The following is a 25,590-nucleotide window of genomic DNA, read 5'->3' as shown; positions in this document are numbered from 1 at the left end:
AAAGCTTGAATTTACATTTTGGTTGATTTGAATTACTATTGCGAAGATGCACATTTCAAATTCAGTTAATCTGGTTAGAAAGTTTTCGAATTCCCAATTCTACAATGACGTTGATTGTATGACTAAGTACACATACATTCATTATTTAATCCTTTTCGTATTACTTCGCTGATCAACTATGTAGGTTTAGGTACCTGAAAGATGTGAACTATCTTGACCTATAGTACAGTGATTAGCAGATAATTCAGCATACCAAAAATATTTTAATTTGAGCTCGTTTTGACAAAGTTAAAAAAATAAAGCAATCTCTTCGCAGGATAAAAACGGCTGAATTTTTTATCACATAGATTAGTCGGTAACCGTTTTGCTACATAATCCACCTAATTCGTTTCATTAAAAATCCCATTATATGGCGAAAGTGCCGCATTAACCACCATGTCACGATGAATTTCACCACCTCCTCCATCATATACTCGTAAGTATTTACAAATTTAGACAACTTGTCATCGAAATTTGAGTCGGCCTTTTGTTTAAAATTGTACGGGGAAACAAGAGCAATATGGGGTGCGGTTTCGGAGCAAATGCGCACTAACCAATGTAAAACTGTGTAAAGGTAAAGCCGACCGTATTACCCTCGGCTGTATTCATTTACTCTCGTCTCTCGCTTCAAAAGTAAAAATTTTTTACTTGTCAGTCGTAAAATCGCTGAAAAAACGCCCAATCAAGGTAAATAAATTTTTAAAAAAATTATTTTAATAATTTTTTTAAATTTTAAATTAGGTATTGTATTTTTCAGCGATTTTTTTGTATGTTTACATTGTGGTATTGTAACGTTGGTTGGGAATTTATCAGGTAAGATGTATAAATTTTTTTGATTTAGGTAACTAAAAAATAATTTTAATAAAATTTTTTGCGTTGAGATTTTATGCGAAAAATATCTTTAAAATTCCTTACCCTTAATTTCCGAGTAATTTTTTTATTCGTACTTTACTTACGTGTAGTAGTCAAATCAACTGATCGAGTACGTATTAGGAATCATACAACTGGTTCCTACGATAGTTGAGTTAGACTACGTAATTCAAAAATGTTAATTAAATTTCATACTCGGTTTGCCGTAAATACGATACACAGATCCAGGATTATTCGAATCATTCCAATTTTATTCCTCGTTCAAAAAAATACCTACCCTTGGTACGATGTTACCTATACGTGTCGAGAAATGAGATCTTTCCGGGTTAATTATTACTACCTGTCAATCAAACTATAGACCTTGGTATTTTTTTAAAAGTTGCGCTTTCAACTTTCAAATAAAAAAATAATAATTTAAGAAAAACTGACAGTCGGTTGGGATTATATTTTGAGCTCGATATTCGAACAATGGATTACGATGCCGTGGGCGTTAAATTTCCGTTTTGTGACTAGAATATTCATCGTGTTGTACCTCAAAGTTGAGCATACTTTGTTGAATACTTGACTGTGTACTTATATCCTTGATAGTTGATATGTTGTACCTATTCAATTGCATTTAATCAATGCATTTCAAAACTGCAAACATTGCATGCGATGATTTGCGTGTATTTGGCGTTTTCAAGGGTGTAAAGGTTTAAAAATTTAACGCTTTGTAGGAAGTTTTCGAAAATTCTTGTCGATGGCAAAAGGTATTACTTATACTCATACAAAGAAATTCAGATGTATTTTGGTGACGAAGTTGATCAGTTTAATGATAAGTAGGTAGGTACTTAATTTTGTTTTCGAATCTAGATTTAAAATTGAATATTGGTTTCTTTTGCATCGTCTTTGGTAGGAGTCTTTTTTTTTTTTTTTTTTTTTTTATTATTATAAAAATATACCAACTTACTTTTTTGATTCAATTTTGAAAGAGGTAGGTATCTTCAGATTTAGTTTGGAGAGTAAAAAATCATAAATTATTACGAAGCAGAGGAATATTTTTCTTCAATTATTCATTTTAATTTTCAATTTTTCAATAGGTAGTTCAACAGTCGCGATTAATTTGTTTAAAAATGAAATCCAGATTAAAATTCATAATTCAATAATATTTTTATTTGTAAATTTTTAAAATATTTCTTTGAATTTTTACAAAATATGATCAATTCCTCCTCCTTTATTTTTGAATAATATGTAACTTATTGTTTCCAAACAACAATCGAATCCTAACGATTGTCATTTCAGTGAATATGACTCTTTATTACGCAGAAAACTTGACATTTTTACTTTTTTTTTCAAAAATAAAACAAAAAGTCACTCAATTTTTGAATATTCCTCTCCAAGATTTCTCCAAAATTTTAAATGAAGAGTCACTATTACTACAAATACATATGTATTACTGATTTCCTCTTATTTGCCTACCTTTTTCATCTTTAGCGTTATTTCAGTTTTTTAAATCCATTCTAAAGTGTTTTCAATTTTCTGACATGAAAGTTGAATTTTTATACAATATGAAATCTGAAATTCTGAAATTTAAATAAAAAGACAGTTTCATTCGTAAAACCATCTGAAGAAATCATTAACAATGATTTTAAAATATTTTTCTTGAAAAAAAAAAAAAAAAAAAAAAAAAAAGACAACCCAGTTTAAAGTAGTATATGTATTTTATGTACTTATTTTTATAAGTCTGATTTGGAGACAATTTTTTGATTTAAAATAAAAATTTGACTTCTCTTTTATTGTTGAGAAAAAATCTCATTTTCGATACCAGTTTTTTTTCTTCTTTCTAAATGACGTTGAAAGATCGAAATTTTGATAAAAATTGACGAAAAAAAACCAGAACCAAACTCGAAGTTGAAAACGTACGTAATTTCATTTCGTTCAAATAAATTCACGTTTTTTATTCATTAAAAAAAAAAGAGAAAGATACCAGCGTTATTAAATTTCAAAAAACTTCGCTCGTTCGAAATTGAAAACTTGGTTGAATTCCCTTCTGCTTATCTCGACGTAACAGTTACGTTTTTATCATAACTCTGCAGAGAAACTCGCGCAAACATCGAGAGCGAATTTTCCGCCCCGAATTCGAAATTGACAAACAGTCAAACTCAACCCGCTACATGAATTTTTTTTATTCGTCAAGTAGGTAAATATTTGTATAAAATTTTAAAGGTAATACATAAAATGAACAAAACATCGTCGGTACAAATAAAACGTCAACCTTGGTAAACTTGATCCCAGATGACCTACTAAGGCGACGACGTGTTACAGTAATCATCTCAGAGAGGGTGTTGTGGTGCAGAGCAAAATGATGCTGTGGTACCAAGCTGGCTGAGAGAACAATATTGATTTCTCCGGGAAAACTCCTCCTTTAGACTTACCTAATATAAGAGCTCGAGAAGGTCACATTTTAATCTAAACAAATTTCAAAAGCCTAATCATGCACAACCTTAAGAATCCTTGTCGTCATACATGTACCTATACTTATAAATTTTTAATTCGGCAAAAGGTTTCGCCGCTTTGAAACCTTTAAATTAATATTTAAACCATACAAAAGATAAATCCGGCTTTTGAGCCTTTTTGTTTCCATCGCTAGGTACCTACCTACGTACGACGTGTACCCGAAAAATGTTATCGATTGTTTGCGGCTTCTTTTGAAATTCAAGTTCACCTGTAATTTTATTGCTTCGCGAGTAGTTAGGTAAGTAATTTTGGTTTGCCTAAAATGGTTTCGAGTTTGATGTTGTCATTTGTCGTCGAACGAAATGTATATAAATGGGTATATAAAAGGATCGTCGAAAATAGCTATACGTTGTTTTAGGTAACGCGAGGCGAATCTGTCGCTAATTTCACAAAATTAATGATACCTATCTTCGTAACGTTATTATTCTCGCTAGTTAAACAAAGCTCGACTTTTATGTGACAGTTCTCTCTCGAGTTATTTTGTCATTTATATTACCTATATCGAATCAATGGCGAATTTAATTTGACGAAATTATCAAGCCTATACTACTACGGTTCTGGTTGGTGTATCAAATTCCTTCGCAGTCGCGTTTCACAAAAGACTAATTAAAATTACATAGAGTATATTATTATACGGTTTAAATTTGCGATGTTTTGCTTCACTCGAACTGTCAATTTATGAGTTATACTCTGTCGCATACCTATATCGTTTATTTATAAAATTTTTCGAAGGATAACTACGAGTATAACGGTATTTAATCGTTCGTAATAAAGAATTCAAAATTTAAAATGAAAAAGATAAATACGAAAATGTTTTCGATGAAATTCATATATTTCGTATAACTTTTTATTAAATCGTCGTCGATACTTACCTACGTGAAAAATAAATAGGTAAACAGTTCACGTCGTCTTTTGTAAATGTATTCAAAGGTACCATCTATAGAGGAAAATTCTACATGAATAATAAGTGATTGCGTTTCCTGACACGAAAATTTAAAATTGTTATTGGTATTATGAATGTTGAAAGTTTTCTAATAATTCGATATTAACGATTTTTAACGAGACGTTATAATTTCTATACAGCTACCTGACTTGGAAATTAGAAATTTAGAAGCTACTTATATTAAAGTACATAATTAGTGACTTATTGGCTTGCTATAATGTAGGTAGAAAAGTACACGTAATAAACGATGAAAAAATTTCAAAATATTTTGAGTTGAATTGATCTCTTTTACCCGTTTTTATTAAAAAGAAAAAAAATCAAAAATAGAGAGAGCAATTTTAGTATTTTTTTCATTGAGAAAAGGTAAGTACGAAGTAAGTGGATACAAAACCGCTCAGTTTATTCAATCCTCATATATACAAATAATTAATAAAATATTAAAAGGAAGTATTCAAAGGAATAATGTTGAATAGAATACTTACAAAAATATTTTTTTAATTTAAAATTTCATGTTCTGATTTTTTTTATTACTGCAAAGCAAATTGGACTAGGTGTAAACTTTTGGTAAGGAACTAATTCCTGCAACGTTGAGTTAGGCTACATAATGCCTACGTGTTAGTTAAATTTCATACTCGTTTTGCCTTAAATACGATGGTAAATTCTTTTTAGTTTTTTCGTAAGTTTAGGGGGCGAGGAGAGGAAATTAACGTTTGAAATGAATTGAACACAAACTCAATTTCAGAAAAAAATAATTTAAAAAAAGTACTCTTTAAAATAGAATTTTTACGTAAAAATGATCGACATCAATTTTTCATCCTTCTCTCAACAATCATCTTAAATAAATAAATTATAATTTAAAAAAAAAAAAAAAAAAAAAAACAGCAAGTGTGCATGATTAGTTACTTTTGTTTCCATTTCTTGATTTTTTTTAGGTAAATTTTTCATTTCAAGATGTAATAATTTTTTACTAAAAACGTTGAGAACAACTTCAGTTCTAAAAGAATTTTTCTTAAATTGCCAACTCCTCCTAATCCCATTCAACTTTCGAAATAACTATCATCCAAGTGCGACTGAGATCCCCCTCAGGCTCTACGTTATTTTTTTGAAGTATCATTTGAAGTTCATCTTCAAAACGAATTCTTTATCGTACACTTCAAAATTTAAGGTTGTTGTACGTTTTATTTGATTGCAATAAATTTTATGAAATTTGACATAATTTGTTTGGAAATAAGTTTCGCAGTTACTTTTTACACAAACAAATACGGTCATGTGAAGATCAATAAAGTTGTTACCTATTGTTAAAAGTTCCTTTTTGTAATTTTTACGTAAAATGATTTTCGTATTTAAAAAAAATTTTAAATCGCAACAATATGGAATATTTTTGAAACCAAATTTGAGTATCAATACTAAGCTTTTTAAATTTCATTATTGAATAAAATGTTGTCATGATGAAATGAGGGGCTGGGTTGAGCAGCTACTTGTCAACTATCAGTTTCTACTAAGATAAAAACATTGGAGCTTTGATACGAAAAGCTTGAGTTCTATACAAGAAAAATTTTCAAAAGTTATGACTTTTTGAAGAAGTTGAAGAATAATTGTTTTGCAGATGAGTTGAAAATATTAAAATAAGTTCATTTCTAGTACCTAAGTATGAAGTATTGAGAAAAAAAATTATGTCAAATCAGGTACCTGTGATGTTTTTGAGATTCAGCTCACGAATGATGCTCTCAACAAGAGAATAAGGGAACATATTTATCTTATAACGAGACGATATTTGAGTAGGTATAATGCTCCAAACCACAATGGGATGTTTCGTAAATTTACACATGTAAATTTCTATTTTTTTTACATAGGTAGTGTAAACTTACACTTTAGCCAAAAAAAATGTCGAAAAACGTGAAAAATCAAAAAATCAAATATGAGGAATGCAGAATGAATCCGGAGTCGTCTGGTTAAATTCAACTGTAGATAGTGTACTCAAGGAGACGAACAAAAAACCTTTTTATGATAAGTTGCCTATCTTGTAAAATGAAGGCGCTACGTGCTCCGCAAAACTGGAAATTTACCAATTTTGAAAAATTCATCAAAAATAAGAAAATGTTTGAATCATTTGAATGATGCCCCTAACCCCTAGTACTCGAGTGGACGAACAAAAAATGTTATTATGACTAATTGCACATCTTCAAAATTGAAGTGATTTAAAATTTCCAAATTTCGAGTGCACCAAATTTGAATTTTGAAATTGTGCCTGCCCCTTCAATTTTAAAGATAGGCAATTGGTCATAATAACACTTTTTGTTCGTCCACTTGAGTACTATGGGTTCCCGCATCATTCAAATGATTCAAACATCTTATTTTAGAAAAAAAAAATTTAAATACGTAAATTTCAGTTGAAAAATGGGGTAATTTCTTTAATTTGCAGACAGTAAGAAAATGTTTGTATCATTTAAATAATGCCTCTAACCCATAATGCTCGAGTTGACAAACAAAAAATGTTATTATGACCAATTGCCTATCTTCAAAATTGAAGGGACAAACTTGATTCAAAATTTCAAAATTTCGAGTGTCCCAAATTTGAATTTTGAAATTGTGTCTGCCCCTTCAAACTGTTATGAATCTTGAATATAATAATGATAAATTGATAATGCATGCATTATTCTAAAGTCTAAACTCGAAAGAAAAATTTTCATCTCCTTTCATTTTGGATAATACCTTAATGCATGATAATGCGGACAAATAATTTACTACCTGGGTTTTTAATTAATTCAACTTTATTTTACAGTGTAAATAACTCAAAATAATGTTCTTAAATTCGTTCACAATCTTCGCATTATCACTGTTATCAATATTTATTCCTAATTTCTGATTGGTTGAATAACTTTTACCTAAATTTGGGTAAATTTACACGAAAAGTGCAAATTTACACGTTTTTCGTGTAAAGGTAAAAAAGTTTTTTTTTACATGTAGAGGAACATCCCCTTCCTGTTTGATCCATTTTGAAGTGAATTATAACTTTCGATTCACACTATATTCAGAATTACTTAGCTATAATATTTTAAGAATTTACATTTGAAAAAAAAACTCAAAATGATGTTTCTGATTTTCTTATCTCGTTTTATAATACCACTTAATACTTAAGTACTGACTAAAGTTTTAGTCACCGTAAGAAAGTAAATTGCAGTACTGCTTAGGCAAAGAAAATATATAAATGGAATCACCGATCAAATGCAACGATATGTATTGTTGCATCGCAGTAAAAATTTGGTCGTTTTGTATTTTGAATGATTCTTACAGTAAATTTTTGTTACTTGCAATAGTGAAAGTGCTCGATAATTCAATAATTAACTAACTTACAGTTGAACAATAATTATTCCTACTTTCAATAATATCCATTGCCTAAATTATGCACCATACTTTTTGGTTTACGAATGGTAAGCAATTAAGAATTTAAAAAATCTATTTTTTTGCTTTTTGTTTTTTTAGGGGTTTTGTTTTTTAAAAAAAATGATATATCTGCCTATACTTAACTTGTGTTTTACTAATTTTTCTGGCATAGCTATGCTATTATTTTAAAGAAAATTGCATAGTTTCAGGGTTGTACAAAAACGTGTTTTTTTAAAAACAAAAACAAAACAAACGTTTTTTTTTGTTTTAAAACAGTTTTTTTTTTTGTTTAAAACTATTGTTTAAAATGTGTTTTAAACACAAATTTATTTGTTTTGGATTCACTAGTCATCAATTTTCAAGATGTGACGTCATAAAATAGCTATAAGGCTCAAGAAAATTGAAAAATTGAAACCAAAACACAAAATTTGTCTCGAAAAATACAGTTTATTCAATTCCACTTCTTTTTCAACGAAAAACTGAAAAAACATATTTTTTAAAGGAAATTGGAGTTACAAAAACACGTTAAAAATTAGTTTAAAACAAAAAAAAAAACTGTTTTAAACGGGTTTTTTTGTTTAAAACAGCGTTTTGTTTTTTTGAATTTGTTTTAGACGTGTTTCAAACATGTTTAAAACGCGGTTTTGTTTTAAACATGTACAACCCTGCATAGTTTGGACAGAACAGTCGAGTATCTATATCGAACATCGAACTATTAAAATGTTGAATAAATTTTTAATAAAGGCTTTATAGTACCTATATCATAAAATATGTCGGAAAATTTACCTAATTTACATAGGATGAGTAGATGATTAACAACGTTTTCTTTGACTAATCAAACCTTCGAACTGATAATATTTTTTTGGAAACAGGTGTGGAGTCAAGTTATGCTGAGAAGCAAGTTTAATATGTAGGTACTACTTACTTCATGTACCTTACCTACCTGCAGGTATACCCTTATAGTTTTATGTTCGCAGAAAATAACGCCATCTTCGATAGTATACATACTTCTTCGTATTAAATTACACCATTCTCAAAAGAATAAAACGTCAGTTTTTCTTATCCCCAAAGGAATCATATTGAATTTCATTTTTTTTTTCATATAACAGCAGAAAATTCGAGAAAAATTAAATTTTTTCCAACGCAAAAAATTTTAATTTTTAAATGAAAAATTACTGGCAACGAAAACAAACTAATTTGATAACTTATTCAAACTACCTTCATACCTACTTACTTTTTTTTCGGCGCAATTTTACAATGTAGGAGCAGAATGGACTCTGTTGACGGTGAAACCTTGGATAAATTGGAAGATGGTTTCAAGCTTCTGCGTAATTCTGACAGTAAATCGTTGCTTAAGAAATACCTAACTCAAGACGTATTTGAAAATCTGAAAAATAAAAAGACATCGTACGGTTCTACGTTGCTTGACTGTATACAATCTGGTATGTAAATATTTTTCATCTGCAGTTGAATTATTGAAATTTTTTTTCGGTTCAAGTGTTGGTAACATTTAACAAAAAAATTTCGTATGAGTTCAAAAAAACAAAATAGGTACCTAATTTTATCAAGGGTAGTTCACACCAACTTAGATCTAGATTTATCTAAGTTTTCATCGAACCTAGGTAAGTTACCTATACAAAAGTAGATGAATATTGTTCAATATTATATTTGGTGAACGAGAACTCAGAATCAAATTCAGCTAAATACCTAACATGGAATTTAAAAATTTATTAAAGTCACTTTAATTTCAACTTCGGTTAAAATCTAAACAAGATCAACATACTTTTTTTTTGAGCACAGGTAGGTATGTATTTCACTTTCAAGTATAGAATGTCATAATTACATTTTTTTTCTTTTTTTTGAAAAAAATTTAGGTTTAAAAAATCTAGATTCCGGAGTCGGAATATATGCACCGGATTCAGAATCGTACAGAGTTTTCGCAGAGTTATTCGATCCGATTATCGAAGACTACCATAAAGGTTTTGGAAAAAATGACGTTCATCCGGCACCATATTTCGGAGATCCAAATGATTTCGGTACACTTGACATTGAAGTAAGATCCACATAAACATAACATAACATAAACACTCGCATTGCATAAAAAAAACCCACGGACTTCTGGTCCAAGTTTGCTATCTTGACTGCAGTAAATTTAAAATTGCAATTTAAATACGAAGCATTTTTCCACGTATACCTGCCTAATATAAAGAATAAATGCAGGGAAAACTCGTTATTTCAACAAGAATTCGAGTGGGTAGATCAATGAAAGGATACCCCTTCAATCCTTGTTTGACCGAGCAACAGTACAAAGAAATGGAACAAATTGCAACGAAAGCTTTGTCCAATTTACCAGGAGACTTAGCAGGCCAGTTTTACCCTTTGACTGGCATGTCAAAAGATGTTCAACAACGATTGATTGATGATCACTTCTTATTTAAAGAAGGCGATAGGTTTTTAGAAGTAAGGATCTTGTTCGTCGTTAATAATTTTGAAATATTTAATCCTGCTGGAGTATTTTTTGAGGGTGAATAACTCTTGTTTATTGCGTAGGCAGCGAATGCTAACAGGTTTTGGCCAACAGGTCGAGGTATATTCCATAACGAACAGAAAAGTTTCCTCGTTTGGGTCAACGAAGAAGATCATTTACGAGTGATATCTATGCAGATGGGTGGAAATGTTTGTGAGGTTGGTACTTTTAAATGATTTATGTTTTCATTGCAGTTAACACAATTTTATTCGATGATACATACAAATATTAAATATTATCATATCATATCAAAAATAATAGGATAATTTTTTAAGATTTCATTTTGAAACTTTACTCCTTCAATTTTCGAAGCAGGCAAATCTATTCACATTTGTTTAGTACGAGTTGCAGAATCATCGAGTGATGTGCTGAAAGTTGATTAACTTAAACTATTATGATCGCAATCTGGAATATTGATAACAATAATATTAATATTAACAATGTTTTTAATCACAAATTCGTTTCAGATTTATTCCAGATTGTTACGTGGTTTAAATGAAATCGAAAATAAGATACCATTCGCGCACGATGACAGACTCGGATATTTAACTTTCTGCCCTACTAATTTGGGCACCACTATACGAGCATCGGTTTTGATCCGTATTCCTAAGCTTTTAGCTAAAAAAGATGTATTAGATGATATATCGAAGAGGCATAATTTACAGGTTTGTTCAATAGACTTTTCATCAAATCTTTATTAGCATTTTGTTTTCGAAAATAATGCACTTCATTGACCTTGTATATGTACCTAATTCACTCGTCTGACTCGAGTAGAAAAATAAAACTACGGAGTAGGTATATTAATTGAGAAGCTTGCGGTGTGATACTAAAGGTCGAAACTCATTAAAGAAATTTAAAAAAAAAAGAAAAAACGTTTCATTAGATGCATTAAGGAAAACCACATTGCCCACTCGTAGCGCATTAGAAAGAAAAAAAACCCGACGAGAAAATACCCCAAGTAATACTCGACTTTGAAAAAAATCTCGAGTAAACAGCACCTCTTGAAAGAGCTGCTGACGTCATTTCATAGCACTTAATCTAACCGCAAGCTTGAATTTTTTATAGGTACGAGGAACACGAGGGGAGCATTCTTCGGCTGAAGGTGGCATCGTTGATGTTTCTAATAAAAGACGTATGGGTCTTACGGAATACCAAGCGGTTAAAGAAATGTACGAAGGTGTCAGCGAAATTATCAGTAAAGAATACGAACTGATGAAGAAATAAATACCATCATAAAGTACCCCCCTAGTTTTTAGCATATCATCACTATCCATATCAGCTTTTTTATACATTCCTTGCATCGAAGATGTGGTTGTGTTTTAAATTTACCATAGGGTTAAATAATATCATTGGCACTTGAAGTGCATTCATAGTAATTAATTAAGTACCTATAATTTGAAAAATTTTAAGTTGAGTGCTTTCTAAGTCATCTCTACAAATTCCTATACCTTAACTCGCAAACCAAAATTCTAAACATTGTTAAGTAAACGATAATCGTGTTATTAAATGTTGCTTTTTATATAATGAATAAATGATTTTAATGTTGAATGTCGCGAACGTACTTTAATCGTACTTGAAAACCTTTTCAGCTTTTTAATACGTTCATCGAGGCGAATATAAATATTTTAGATGTAAATTTTCAAGCTCAATAATTCTCAATAAGGAAAATTGGCGTAACGTGAGATTCAATCGCAGCTTTCATTTAAAATTCATCCCGAGGAAGCGCAATTTCTAAATGAAACTCTCGAATAACCTTGGTAAACTTGATCTCCGGTGACCCAGTGAACTGACAATGTATAGAAGGGGTGTTGAAGATGAGAGCATGTGATGCTGTGGTACCACGCTGGCTGCGAGAACGGTATTGATTTTTTTGCGGAAAATACCTTTTTTTTCCGCGGAGGTCTGAAAACCTCATTTTAACACTTATATACGCATAATTAATCTCAAGTGACGTTTTAAATAGATTTTTTATCAAATTATTCGTAATATTTTGAGCACAAATGAAAAAACAACTGTTTTTTATTTAAAAAAATAAGTAACATCACAGCAAATACAAAAAAATAGCATCTGAGTAGAATTATTCTTTCTTCAAAAACACAAACTTCGAACAAAATTTCGTGTTGCGTAGGAAATTCTTTTTCATTTTTCTGCATTATCAACAGAACACTGGTTCTAAAATTGTACGCCTTGAAGCATTGAGCTACAATATTAAACGAACGGTTTACACAGGGCCATTGTATGATCAGCTCCACAGTTGACTTTTAAAACTTTGCCACCGATAGCAACCTGAAAAAAAATTAACGGGTGATTAAAAGTATTTGATGACGTATAAATCGAAGAAATCAAATTCGTGTTTACTTACTCTAAAGGGAAAATACTGATGGTTTTCGTGACCGATACCCAATTGCCCATACTGATTTTTGCCCCACATGTATAATTCTTTCTTATTATTAATCGCAGCTAAGGTATTAATTCCACAATGAATAGATTCAACGAATACGTCAGGATTGAATTGATTAAGACCAAATAATGTCTCAGGGATCTGTTGAGGAATTATAGACTGTTTCAAATCGGGTCCTTTTCCTAAGATTCCAAATCCCCAAACAAATACTTGTCTTTTTTCTGTAAAAGTTGAAAATAATTACAATAGTGTAAAGTTTTGAAAAGGGTGGTTATGTGGTTTATTAACTTACCAGTTAAAACCAAGCTAAAAGTACTACCAGAAGCAATATCTATAATTTTTCCTAATTTTGATAATTTTTTAATGTGCATAGGAGTAGCTATCTGTTGCGATTCGGTATCATTAGGAATTTGAAAGTATTCTGAATTTCCCCAGCCGAATACGTCGCCTTTATCTAGAAAAAATTAGAAGCACGTCAGTAATTGAATAAATTCAATTCAAATACATGAACAAACATAAATAAAATACCATTCAATGCTAAAACAGTATCAGCGCTAGAGGAAAGTTTCACAATATTTTCTCCTTTGATATCTCCTTCTACTAAAGTAGGAGTACTGGTGCACTTCAAATTACCCAGACCAGTTTGACCATCTGAGCCACATCCGCAACTATACACTTCTCCATTTTCGGTTAAAAATAAACTGAAAATAAAACGAAATCCAACATTAAAATAAATAAAACATTTTACAAGACAAAAACATTGAAAATCTTACGTATGATCTTGTCCGCAAACAACATCGACGATAGACAAATGATCCAATTCTTTGATTTTATGCGTGTCTTTGAACATGGAGTAATCTTCGTCTTCGACAACTGGTCGACCACATTGCCCGAAAGCATTATTTCCTAATGAAAATACTCCTTCTTTATCTGTTAATGCAATTGAATGAGCTCGTCCAGCGCCTACTTTGATGACATTCGTCGAACGAGCGTTTTTCAAAGGTACTCTGATCGGCTGTATAGAGAACACCATTTTCAAAGGCTGGTCCTTTCTCACAGCATGGTAACCTGAAAATTATAGTTAGAACTTTAATTCGAAATACATTTTAGTTCCCCTTTCCGTTCGAATATACTAACCAACTTGACTATCGGTATTTAATCCGCTACCATAGAGCTGTTTCGCTGTGTCGCTTTTAACAGCGTATAACGTGAAGCCATATCCGCAAGAAAAATCAATAATCTGAAAACTCATCTTATTAGTATGGTTAAATTTAAATAAATATTCGCAAATCGCCAAAATTCACTAACACGATGAGAAAACGCGAAGATTTTTCGAATTGGCCTGTGAGAAAATTTTTGTTTATTTTTCTTCGAACGAATTTTTATTTCTCCTAAAGCTCCAAGCTCGGCCAATCCCCAGACATAGAGGCGTTGTTCCTTGGGATCTGATCGGCTGCTCACAATATCTAATCATACAAAATGTTACATCATACAGTTGGAAAGTAAACTATGGGAATAAATTTGACGAAGTATGGTTCATATTTACCTCGAGGATTATCTTCCTTTATTTTTATACCGGCATTTCTCTGGAGAGATGAACATATTCCTGGACTGTTTATTCTAATGATACCGTTTCTGGTTAATTTTTTAAGAATATTCATGCTTCTAGAAACTTATTTCACGAATAAAGTAAAAATCGGCACCGGTGTTGGGTACTTTCCTCACACTTTTTCTCAAAAATTCAATTTATTTTCTGATAAAAATTTTTCAAAATAAATAAAGAGAATCGCAGTGCTTCCTTTCAAGATAGCTAAAAAGTAAAATGATAACACTGTTCATCATTTTGATTTAGTTTTTTTTTTCAGTCATCTTTCATTATTTATTATGTTAAAACAATTTATTCAATTTAAATACGTTTTTTAAATATTTTTAAATAATGTTTAATCTTTAATTTAATCTGTCAAACGTAAAATAAAACTGAAAAATTGCGTAAGCGAAAATGCATTGAAAAATTATTTAAGAATTTTTTCGTCGACGCGCCTGGCAACATTGAATTTTTTGAAATCACCCCACGTGCGTTTGTGATATCAATTTCCAAACAAGTAAGTGCTCCGAGAATTTGTGTTTCGAAGTAGATTTTTTGTATTTTACTCAATTTTTATTATATATCTATCAGTATTTCGCATTATATAACACAATCATAATATTCCTAAAAGACTCGCTCAGTATTAAAAGCAGCGTAGGTGTCGTTTCATTGGTTACTAAGTGTGCCATTCGTACCAGCAGACAACCTCATTAAAACCGTAGAATTATAGTCGTACAATTGAGTTTTGGTAGCATTTAGAGGTTGGTTTTTGCTAGAAATTTACGTTTTATAGTGGTATTTTGTTACTTAGCTTTTGCCACGTTGGGTAAGCCCGATGGCAAGAGGACACCAGAAACTGCAGTCTCAGGCAAAAGCCAACGAGAATTGAGGAAGCTGCTAAAATGAAAAGGCAGTAAGGTCACTGCTAACGAACAGAAAAAAGCTCCACAAAAAGCACTCGTCCACGTTTGTGTCGTTTGTAAGGTATGTATTAATCAAATCGAATCTTATATTATTACAATAATTGCGTAATATTGCAGCTACGTTTACTTAATAATTGTTTTGCTATTTCTGTAGGCACAGATGCCTGATCCTAAAACGTACAAACAACACTTTGAAAACAAGCATCCGAAAAATGATTTGCATGATAACCTACCTACTCGGTTAATATTTCGTACGCTTTGTTCGTGGGGTCATTGACATCGAAATTCAAAAATCTATCCATCTGTATAGTGGCTTTGTACCATTGATTTTTTACGTATACGTAAAAAATCAATGCTTTGTACATTCGTGAATGATGTGATCGATCAAAATTCTTCTTTTGAATTGTTTGAAGAAATTTAATCGCGGTTCTTTTTAATTCTGCATGATAACTATACGCTGATTGCTTACACCGTGTTGAAATTCTCATTTCCTTATCATTCGTTTAATGATCTGTTATACATATGTTCGGTATTGCTAATTTCGTACTGTGGGTTGCATAAGTTACCATAACCAACTCTATACGTATTATGCGTGTCAACGAAATCCTCTGCGACTTACTGATGCATTATTGTTCTTGAAGAATATTCATTGGAATTACGTCACATGAGGTTGTATCTAATGTTGAAGAAAATTATGTGTCTTTTGATGTAGAAATGGTTCGACTCAGATTTTTGAAATCATATTTGAGAGATGAGGAACAGTATGGTATCATAAAAATTGAAGTTGTTTTCAAATTTTTCATTTCATTTTGAAATTTTTGCGTAAATATGATTAGAATTAGGTGAGATTAATTTTGTTTGGTGGGTCTGTGTTTCTAACACGAAGTAATTTTGTCTTCGATTTGGTAGGTTTATTTGCTGGCGATATCTCAGAGTCACGATTTCTTTGATCTCTTCTAGCTTTTGATAAAGTTCCCTTAAAACTAATAAAAAAAAATTCGATTGCTTTGTAAAAAAAAATACATATATTTATTGTACAATGAAGGAAAAAAAAACATAAATTATTTTTACAACATATGAGCATTTGTTTCACAATTAAATAAACGTTACAAATACTTAAAACACACATTTACCTACGTCATTACAATAAAAGAAAAAAAAAAGAAAAAAAATAATAAATAAACCTACGTACATCATATTCACTGTTGCAAATGTGATTAATTTTTCTATTTTCAATATCCAATTTCGGAATCATGACTAGGAACGAGAACATAATAATTTCGTTGACTTATATCGATACATCTATCGAAAATAATTCCACTAGTTTATCTTACAAGATAAATTCTAAATTTAATATAATACAAAAATGTAGCGATATTTTTTTTTTAAAAAAAAGAAGTTTTTTTTTGTTTTGTTTTGGAACTCGCCTTAGTCATCGTATTTGAAAATGAAAAAGTAACCACATTATACATTGACGAGGAACATAATAAATAAATCACTTGTAATTTTTCTTTCTCTTATTCGACCAAGGTATCGTCATTATCTACTCTACTATTTCGTACTCCGGTTTTTCCGGTCCAAGGGTAAACGTCAGGACATGGTTGGCACGTTTTCAAATATCGTACACCTGACTTATGCCACAAATTGCAGACTTTTGCGTTATTGCAACGTCGAGGTCTATCCTGTAAATTTCAAGGAAAATAATTATTAATTAATTACGAGCTCGATTACCAATGTCGAATTATAGTATGTAGGTATTTGGAGAAATACATACTGGGTAATCACAGTTGAAAGGCGTAAAATTGTTTAGTCTAGAAATAGGCGTTGGGTCACGAGCCCACTGTATGGCTTGCCAGTTCGTAACTAACCAAACTTCCGGCATATTTACAATAGTATCCAAAAATGCTATGAAACCTTCCTTATGATGAGGCTGGGTAAACCACGAAGAATGATAGAACAAACCGAATGGTGCTCTGAAACATCAATTCAACGTTTAAATACACACGAGTTGTCGAAGTAATGAACTTCAAAGTTCTCTGATCTTTTTTTTGTTACCGATTCGTTGTAAAATGTCTTTCGAAGTTTTTGATTAACATCTTGTAAACTCCGTCCGAATCTGGAGGGTTACTACAGGCGTCGCCCATTGAACAACGACCACCGTTTAAATCTTGCCACATTACCATTGGTACTTCCCATACCCCTGTAATAATCGAACGAAATTATGTGCTTTTCCCTACGTAGGTAAAGGTTTAAATTGTTTAATTAATAATAGATCTTTTTTCGTACCAGGATATGATCTAGTGGGGCAAGGTGGTATCATGCAATCGTGGAAAATTTTATAGTCCAGAGTATATGGCCAACTTGGAGGACGATTTTCGTAAATAGGCATCGACGAATCGTACGTGAAATTGGCATCGTATAACATTTTGAACATCTTGTTTCCTCCAACCTGTGAAACGAAAATATTAACGCAAGATCTCGACAGGTTAGGAATCAATTTGAACACAAATAACTAACGGCAAGGAAAGGTGCACGCATTCCTCTAATATCTTCCTGTTTCACTCCACCATAGGCTGAAAGAATTTCCCTCTGACCGACGATTTCCTTGGTCCATTTACGTTGAGAGAACTGTTCACCGAAGCTGTGCCTGTGAAATTGATGTTATTTAATATTTTATTTTTACTCTACAGATTCTGTGATTTAGTCAAAGTTGGATACTTACGATACTGAATGGCTAGCGATTTCGTGTCCGGCAGCGTACAAATTTTGAACCATACTGTAATCTGTCCATTCGTGAGATACGTAAAACGTGGCCGAAATCGGGCAACCGTTTGGATTAGTACGTCCTTTTTCGAATAAATCTGTGTATAATCCTCTGTTCAACTCGTTGACCGAGTCATCGAACGTTAACAGAACAAGTTGAGGTGTATCTTCGACACGCAAGTCTCCGGGGATATCTTTTCCACCGCAACTGCAATCTGGTAACAAGCAAATGTCTTTTCTGCATTTTGCTGCTACTTTGTCGACTTGTGGTGTCGGGTAAACGGTATCCGGTCTGGGAAAAATTACATTTAATTGTTATTTTAAAAGTACGTACGAATAGTAGTAAAATATTACAGACTTATACCTACCTTTTGGGAGCAAATCTGTAAATGTCGATCGACTCCGAAGCTTTGCTGACTATCGACGTTGATGGTTTGAGCGTAGGTCTCGTTCGTCTAAAGGAATAATAATAATAATTCATTTCGTTAGAATTACATATTTATATTTTTTATCAAGAAATTTTGCATGAAAAAAAATCATCTTACCCGCCAGCTGGAGTAGCTTCATATTCGTTTCCTCCAGTCGTATACGTGACACTGCCTCTGTTTCGTCCTCTTTAAAAGAAAAAACATAAAAATACATTAAAATGAAAATCAATATTAAACTAAATCGCATAAATAATGTTTACATTAAACAACATGACAATTTAAAGCAAGAATAAACCACCATTTCCTATATAAAAGAGCAACGCATCAAACATGTTCATACTAAGTGCAACAAAAAACCGCTTAAAAAAATAGTGGAAGCATGCAGACTCGTGTAGCATTATCAAAGGCTACAACATGAAGCGATCTTGGTTATAATGCGGAAAAACAATGAAAGAAGTTAGACAACACACAGATACGAGTAAGAAAGCGCATTTCTTTTCTTTTCCTCTTTTTCCAAAGCGATGTAATACTTACACTAAGTATGGGTGCACCAAAATGAGTTAATTTTTTTGCTGCATAGGTATAGGTATTTTAGATGACGCGAAGGTGCGATTTTTTTCGGGGTTAATTTGATGCTTTAGGGTGCACGTATGATAAATGAGATGGTGGTGGTAAAATAAAATGTCAACACTTGACGTAATTTTTCAAATTCCTCTCCCCACATTTTTTTAGAATTTCAGAATTATGAAGGGAAACTTCAACAAAAATTCATAAATGGTCAAAAATTTTGAATGAGGGGGGGGGGGGGTGATAATGGTACAAAAAAGTCAAAATGAGAATCAATCGAAAGAGAATTCAAAAGTTGTAAAAACTGTTTAGAAACAGAAACCAAACTTCTAGTTGTCCTAAAGTGATCAGAGCCGAGGGAAGGGAGGAGGTTTTTATATTTTTCGTGTTTTTTTCACCTTGAAAAAACTTGTGCCATGTTTCACAGTGATCCAGATGAAAGATTTTGTCAAACATGAAAATATTTCTTCAGAATGGTCTAAAAGAAGACATGGAAAATGGATTGAGCCAAGCATAAGAATTTTCAAGTTCACCTTCAGTTCAAGTGTCACTTTTTGCCCGTTTTCATATATTTTCGGGAAATGTAAGGGGGCTAAAAATGACTTTAGTCGGGGGGCCCGCATAATGATCACTTGCACCCCTTGCCGATCCTCCGGCACAACTTTTTTCTTGAAGGGAGAGTCCTAAGGAACATTTCTATCCATGTCCTCAAAAAAAAAGTGGGCCCTACTTACAAAATGGCCGCCATTTTGATTGACAGGTCAGCCGAAATCGCAGATTTTGCGTTCCAACATAGGACTAGCATGACATTTTTTAAACCGTACAAAGGTAGATCGAAAGAACAGGCAAAAATTCATCACCTGTCAAAATTTCAAGTGCTAAAGTGCCTTTTTCGATTTTTGGTGAATTTTCAAAAATAAAATTTTGGCCAAAATGTGAGAAAAAAATCAAAATTTTACCAAATTAACCTAGAAAGCTGAAATTTAGGATATACCTTATTTTCAACCTGCCAAATTGATTGGAAACGTTTTCTAACCGTTTTGAGCAGTTCTGGAGCCTCCAGCAGATTTTCAAAACTCGAAATTTCCACGAAATTTCATCAAATGGAGTTGGAAAGCCGAAATTAACTCTGCAAACTGATTTCAGTAAGCTATGAAGTCGACTGCAGGTAAATTTCAAGTCGTTTTGGAGCCTCGAGCGATTTTTTTAAAATTACTTGAGCCTCCAGTAAGTTTTTGAAACTTCAAATTTTCCAAAAATTTCATAAAATGGAGTTGGAAAGCCGAAATTAACTCTGCAAACTAATTTCAAGTCATTTTGGAGCCTCCAGCGATTTTTTGAAAATTACTGGAGCCTCCAGTAGGTTTTTGAAACTTCAAATTTCATCAAATGTGTTTAGGAAGCCGAAATTTACTCTGAATACAATAATATGAAGTCAACTGCATGGTGGTTTCAAGTGGTTTTGAAGCTTCCAGCTACTTCTTGGAAATTTCTATTCTCCTGAAAACGCCATGAAACCTTTCAAAAAGTCACTGGAGGCTCAAAAATTACTTGAACCCACCTGAAGTCGTCTTCAGAGGGTGTTAAAATTGGAGTGCATGCTTCATTTCAGCTTCCCATCTCCATTTTGATAACATTTTGGGGAAATTTCAAATTTCAAAAATTTACTGGAAGCTCCAGTAATTTTCAAAAAATTGCTGAAGGCTCTAAAACGACTTGAAATTTACCTTCAGTCGACTTCATAGCTTATTGAAATCAGTTTGCAGAATTAATTTCGGCTTTCCAACTCCATTGATGAAATTTTGTGAGAATTTCGAGTTTCAAAAATCTGCTGGAAGCTCCAGAACTGCTCAAAACGGTTCGAAACAGTTTCCAATCGATTTGGTATGTCGAAAATAGAGTATACCCCAAATTTCAGCTTTCTAGGTTAATTTGGTAAAATTTTGATTTTTTCTTACATCTGGCCAAAATTTGATTTTTGAAAATTCACCAAAAATCGAAAAAAGCACTTTAGCACTTGAAATTTTTACAGGTGATGAATTTTTGCCTGCTCTTTCGATCTACCTTTGTACAGTTTAAAAAATGTCATGCTAGTCCTATGTTGGAAGGCAAAATCTGCGATTTCGGCTGACCTGTCAATCAAAATGGCGGCCATTTTGTAAGTAGGGCCGCTTTTTTTTGAGGACAAGTACTAGAAATATTTCTTAAGACTCCCTCTTTAAGAAAAAAGTTGTGCCGAAGGATCGGCAGGGGGTCCAAGTGATCCTTATGCGGGCCTCCCGACTACTTATGAATACGAAATGTTGAAAAATATAATTTGAGTCTATGAAATTATAAGTTTTTGAGGTCACGGATTTCAATTTTTTTCAACAATTTGCCCTTTTGTCCAAAAATAACCCCACCATGGTGTGGAGGAGGAGATTCCAAAATGCAAAAATGTTGAAAAATGCAATGTGGGTATGGAATTATAAGTTTTTGAGGACACTAATTTCAACTTGGAGTCTAATAATCTTCAACAATGGATTCTAAACCCTTCAAAATTCACAAAATTGTGCTTTATGCTAATTTTTAATTTTGTAATCCCCACTTTGGAGCCCATTTCGGGGGTTTGTGATTAAATAGTCTGAAAATGAATTCTGCTCTCTCGAACTCTAGATTTTGATACCTATATTTTCAATTTTGCACCTCTTCTTTGAGACTCATAATGGGTTTTAGGGTGTCAAAAATGATCAGCACCCGTAAGAACCCCCAAATTACACTATAGTTTGTATGTGCAAAACTCTCGGTTTGTCCTTATCAATTTTTCTGAGAGGGTGCTGGAATTTGGCACAGGTATTTGAAGGGTACCCTAGATGTGTCTTTTTGGAAGTTTCGAACTTTTCAACCTGCACCTATCTTTTTCTGCTACAGAAAAAAAAAACTTTTTTTTGCATTTTTTGATGTTTTTCAATTTTGTGCCATCAATAGAGCCGCATTGAAAATTGAAAAAAAATATAGTAATCGACTTTAATATATTTTTTCGAACTTTGGGGGCCTCTATAATAAAAGGAACCAACAATGATTGGAGGTCTGAACTGAAGGAAGTTTTTCTTGAAAATGTGTCAATTAAGAGGAATTCTGATTTTGATCCAGAAACAGGAATTGAAACTTGGAGGGCGCCCTAAATATGCGTTTTAGTAAGTTTTGATTTTTCAACCCTACCTCACAATGGTCTTTGAAATATAAAAAATCTAGGTAGGTACCACCCATTTAAAGCAAACTGCAATGAAAAGCAATAAAATATAAAGTAAATGACACACGACACACGACACGATATCATTGAAAAATAATATCGAGAACATTTAAACGATTCCAAATCACTGAAATTACGTAAGTGTCGACATTTTACAAAATAATGCAGGTACAAATTCCTAAAATTTGGGGATTTCGATTTTTTGTCGACTACTATACTAATCTGCATACCTTCCAGACGGTTTTTCATTGCACTGTGGACACCGTTCCGAATACGACTCTTTGTAGCGATGAGGACGTTTGGTTTCGGCCTCGACTTTTAAGGAATTTGTACTGGATTCATTAGGAATACGGAGTGGAGATTTAGGAACATTGATAGATGAAGTCGAAGAAAAAGGTACTTTGGTTAGTTTAGGCTTCGTCGGAGTACTAGGTTTCGGTTTAGGAACATCGTTACTGTAGGTGGAGGTAGAAACTTCGTTACTTATTTTGTTATCGATATAATTATCGTCATTTTCAGGCGTTTCACCTTCGTCGTAGTATTCATCGTCGTAATACAGAATTTCATTCTCTTCGCCTTCTTTATTATTATTTTGAGTAAGTAAAGTAGATGGAGTGGTAGAATGAGCGATTCGGTGCGAATCGTTATTATTCGGCACGTTGAATTGCTTAGTGGTCGGTTTTATCGAATCGGTTTTCGGTATCGTTGGCGAATTCGTCGTCGTTATCGAACTCAACGAAAGTTTTCGTTCGATTAGATCATTTCTAGGGATATAAAATCGTCGACTATTTGCATTAGAGGTTTGTTTCTCACTATCCGGTGATACTGAACTTAAGACTGGTTTCGAGGTAGTCGTTGTTGTAGTGGTAGTAGTTTGCAACTGTATTATCGAATATGGCGTGTATGTGGTGGATAATACATTAGCTAGAGAACGATAAGTAGCTGAGAACTTGTCAGTTGATGGCATTTTATAAGTAAATATGGTATTACCCGCCGAAGGAGTAGGTTTAGCGGTAAATGCGATCGGTGGTAAAGGTTTTTTCGAATTTATAGGTTCTACTATTATTCTAAAGTTATCACGTATCGATGGCGTTTTAAAGTTTCTGATTGGACTAGCAGTTGTGGCCTTTGGTATTCTAATCGTCGTACTGGATATATTAAACGGTTGGTATTTTCTAGTAAACGAATTTATTTTAGCAGGTAATTGCGAAGTTTCGCCTATAATGGAATCATCGTCGTTACGAAAATTCAACTCGTAACTTCGAATCGTTTCGTAAGGGAGATCAATCGGTTTGAAATTATTTACAGTCGCGTTACGATGAACACCGTTTATTGGGTTGCCTAGTTGGAAAGAAGCAGTTAATTTTAACTGTTTGTTGTTATTGGTCAAATCAACGACTGGACTAAAAGCTGATCGGATAAAAGGGAAATATTCGATAGGTTTATTATTTTCGAGTCTGGATAATGTTGTGGATGTCTCGTTGTGGCCCAAGAATAACCTGAACGAAATTACAAAATTATATACTATTATTCGACGAAAACCGCTCTGCCACGATGACATTATAATCTTTCGCTCTGATACTTAAATATGTAGGTACTCAATGTAGATGTAGGTATAACTTTAAGGCTAAAAATATACAGCTATAAGCGTATACCAAACGTACCTTGTAGATGGCAGTTTCTCCGATTGTTGCGTATCGCCATCGATATCGCTCTGAAAAAATAAATCGTCGCGTGTAAGTAAACGAATATGGAAATTTGGAATTATTTAAACTTTAATAGTGTGGAATTCAGTTCCCAAATAGGTACCTGTAGTTTATAATCCTGATTGTTATAGGATGGAGGATTGGTTAAAATTTGAGATGGCTGCGACTGAGGTTGAATTGGCTGCAGTCTATGAGGTTCTTGAATAACTTGGTAACTGTCTTGTTGTTTTCTTTGATTGTATTGTCCATAATCTGAACCAAACAAAGTAATATTAATCGATGCAGTAGTGCTGACAAGGGAACCTCTTGAGGTGTCACACTCCGATTTGAACAGGTCCGCGATTTTTGGAAAGAGCATAGTCTAAAACCCCCAAAACCAAATTTTCAGCTGCCCAAGTTCATTTTTCGATTTTTGGCGAATTTTTGAAAATTCATAATTGACTGTTTTTGGCGATTTATGTTTTTTTTTTTCAAAAGTACGTGCTTGATCAATAAAAATGGTCAAAATAAGTCCCAAAACTAATATTAATTACCCAAATGCAAATTTCACCATTTCCAGCCATTCTGGAGCCTCCAGTGCGATTTTTCAATTTCTCCAGAATTTTGAATTTGCTCCAGAAGGCGTGAATATGCAGTTGGGCAGCTAAAAATCGAGTTGTGTATTATACTCGACCTGTTTAACAAGTTTATCTACATTTGAGCCGATTTTGAGAGTGAAACCTCAAAAGTGGCTTTTCGACCTGCTTTTTTTTAAAATTAAAAAATCCAAAAAATCAAAAGATAACCGTTTGTGAGGAAATTTTTGAAATTTGAGCGAATCGCTGTATTTTGTCCAAAACTAACCCCCAGAATCAAAATTTCACAATTTTCAGCCATTTTGGAGCCTCCAGCGCGATTTTCAATTTCTCCAGAATTTTGAATTTGCTATAGAAAGCGTGAATATGCAGTTGGGCAGCTAAAAATCGAGTTGTGTATTATACTCGACCAGTTTAACAAGTTTATCTACATTTGAGCCAATTTTGGGAGTGACACCTCAAAAGTGGCTTTTTGACCAGCTTTTTTCAAAATCAAAAAATCAAAAGATAACCGTTTGCGAGGAAATTTTTGAAATTCATTCAAATCGCTGTATTTTGTCCAAAACTAACCCCCCAAATCAAAATTTTACAATTTCCAGCCATTTTGGAGCCTCCAGTGCGATTTCCAATTTCTCCAGAATTTTGAATTTGCTCCAGAAGGCGGGAATATGCAGTTGGGCTGCTAAAAATCGAGTTGTATATTACACTTGACCTGTTTAACGAGTTTATCCACATTTGAGCCGATTTTGGGAATGACACCTCAAAAGTGGCTTATTTTTGACCAGTTTTTTTTCAAAATTCAAAAAATCAAAAGATGACCGTTTGTGAAGAAAATTTTGAAATTTGCGCGAATCGCTGTATTTCTTCAAGAACTAATAGTCCAGTCATTTTAGCAAAATTTTTAGTCGAAGCTCGAGAAAATTAGGGGCAAGCTGAACTTTACATTAATTTGTTCAGATTGGTCTCTAAAACAACCCATCAAAAGTTGCACCCCGCAACTTGACCGCTACCCCCGCAAGAGGTCATTAACGTTTGCCGAAACATGTTTTTCGGCTTTATCGCCGAAATGAAGGGTCCCAGAGGGAAAATGTTCCAATAAATATTATTCTACGTTAAATTTCCTATTACCATGACCAGTTCAGTTTTTCCCA

At 32.7% G+C, this 25,590-nt stretch overlaps 3 protein-coding genes and 1 long non-coding RNA gene across 7 annotated transcripts in view; 2 read left to right on the top strand and 2 right to left on the bottom strand.

The window, feature by feature from the left end:
- The first annotated feature begins 544 nt into the window (after positions 1-544).
- Argk1 (Arginine kinase 1) lies at positions 545-11,807 on the top strand. Of its 4 annotated transcripts, none has more exons than XM_065363194.1 (8): positions 545-726; positions 797-852; positions 8,996-9,174; positions 9,607-9,785; positions 9,953-10,192; positions 10,283-10,417; positions 10,727-10,924; positions 11,325-11,766. In XM_065363194.1, exons 2-8 carry the CDS (start codon positions 809-811, stop codon positions 11,481-11,483), a joined length of 1,134 nt encoding a protein of 377 aa, XP_065219266.1. In that variant the 5' UTR covers positions 545-726; positions 797-808; the 3' UTR covers positions 11,484-11,766. The 4 variants fall into 4 exon arrangements, with proteins under 4 accessions (XP_065219266.1, XP_065219264.1, XP_065219265.1 ...); XM_065363192.1 differs by having other exon boundaries at positions 624-726; positions 781-852; XM_065363193.1 differs by lacking the exon at positions 797-852 and having other exon boundaries at positions 624-726.
- A 453-nt stretch (positions 11,808-12,260) lies between these two features.
- LOC135844823 (RCC1-like G exchanging factor-like protein) lies at positions 12,261-14,420 on the bottom strand. The gene is made up of 8 exons (XM_065363188.1): positions 14,207-14,420; positions 13,969-14,126; positions 13,798-13,900; positions 13,434-13,728; positions 13,189-13,361; positions 12,953-13,114; positions 12,622-12,881; positions 12,261-12,545 (listed from the first exon to the last, which is right to left on the bottom strand). The coding sequence occupies exons 1-8, from the start codon at positions 14,319-14,321 to the stop codon at positions 12,468-12,470; spliced, it is 1,344 nt and encodes a 447-aa protein (XP_065219260.1). The 5' UTR covers positions 14,322-14,420; the 3' UTR covers positions 12,261-12,467.
- A 348-nt stretch (positions 14,421-14,768) lies between these two features.
- LOC135844833 (uncharacterized) lies at positions 14,769-17,005 on the top strand. The gene is made up of 2 exons (XR_010558646.1): positions 14,769-15,229; positions 15,323-17,005. It is a non-coding gene; the product is annotated as an uncharacterized LOC135844833 (long non-coding RNA).
- Positions 16,171-25,590, bottom strand: part of Cda5 (Chitin deacetylase-like 5) — a 115,722-nt gene continuing 106,302 nt past the window's right edge. The window contains exons 7-17 of the mRNA XM_065363186.1: positions 23,968-24,116; positions 23,823-23,872; positions 22,389-23,657; positions 18,477-18,545; positions 18,300-18,386; positions 17,891-18,223; positions 17,686-17,815; positions 17,455-17,617; positions 17,224-17,368; positions 16,943-17,141; positions 16,171-16,850 (exon numbers count right to left, since the gene is read on the bottom strand). Of these exons, the coding sequence (XP_065219258.1) occupies positions 16,686-16,850; positions 16,943-17,141; positions 17,224-17,368; positions 17,455-17,617; positions 17,686-17,815; positions 17,891-18,223; positions 18,300-18,386; positions 18,477-18,545; positions 22,389-23,657; positions 23,823-23,872; positions 23,968-24,116 (2,759 nt within the window). The 3' untranslated portion in view covers positions 16,171-16,685. The remainder of the gene's footprint in view (positions 16,851-16,942; positions 17,142-17,223; positions 17,369-17,454; positions 17,618-17,685; positions 17,816-17,890; positions 18,224-18,299; positions 18,387-18,476; positions 18,546-22,388; positions 23,658-23,822; positions 23,873-23,967; positions 24,117-25,590) is intronic.

This window comes from Planococcus citri, chromosome 4, assembly GCF_950023065.1.
Source record: "Planococcus citri chromosome 4, ihPlaCitr1.1, whole genome shotgun sequence".
NCBI lineage: Eukaryota > Metazoa > Arthropoda > Insecta > Hemiptera > Pseudococcidae > Planococcus > Planococcus citri.
The sequence above is the reverse complement of the archived record's forward strand: the minus strand, read 5'-3'. Positions and strand labels throughout refer to the sequence as shown.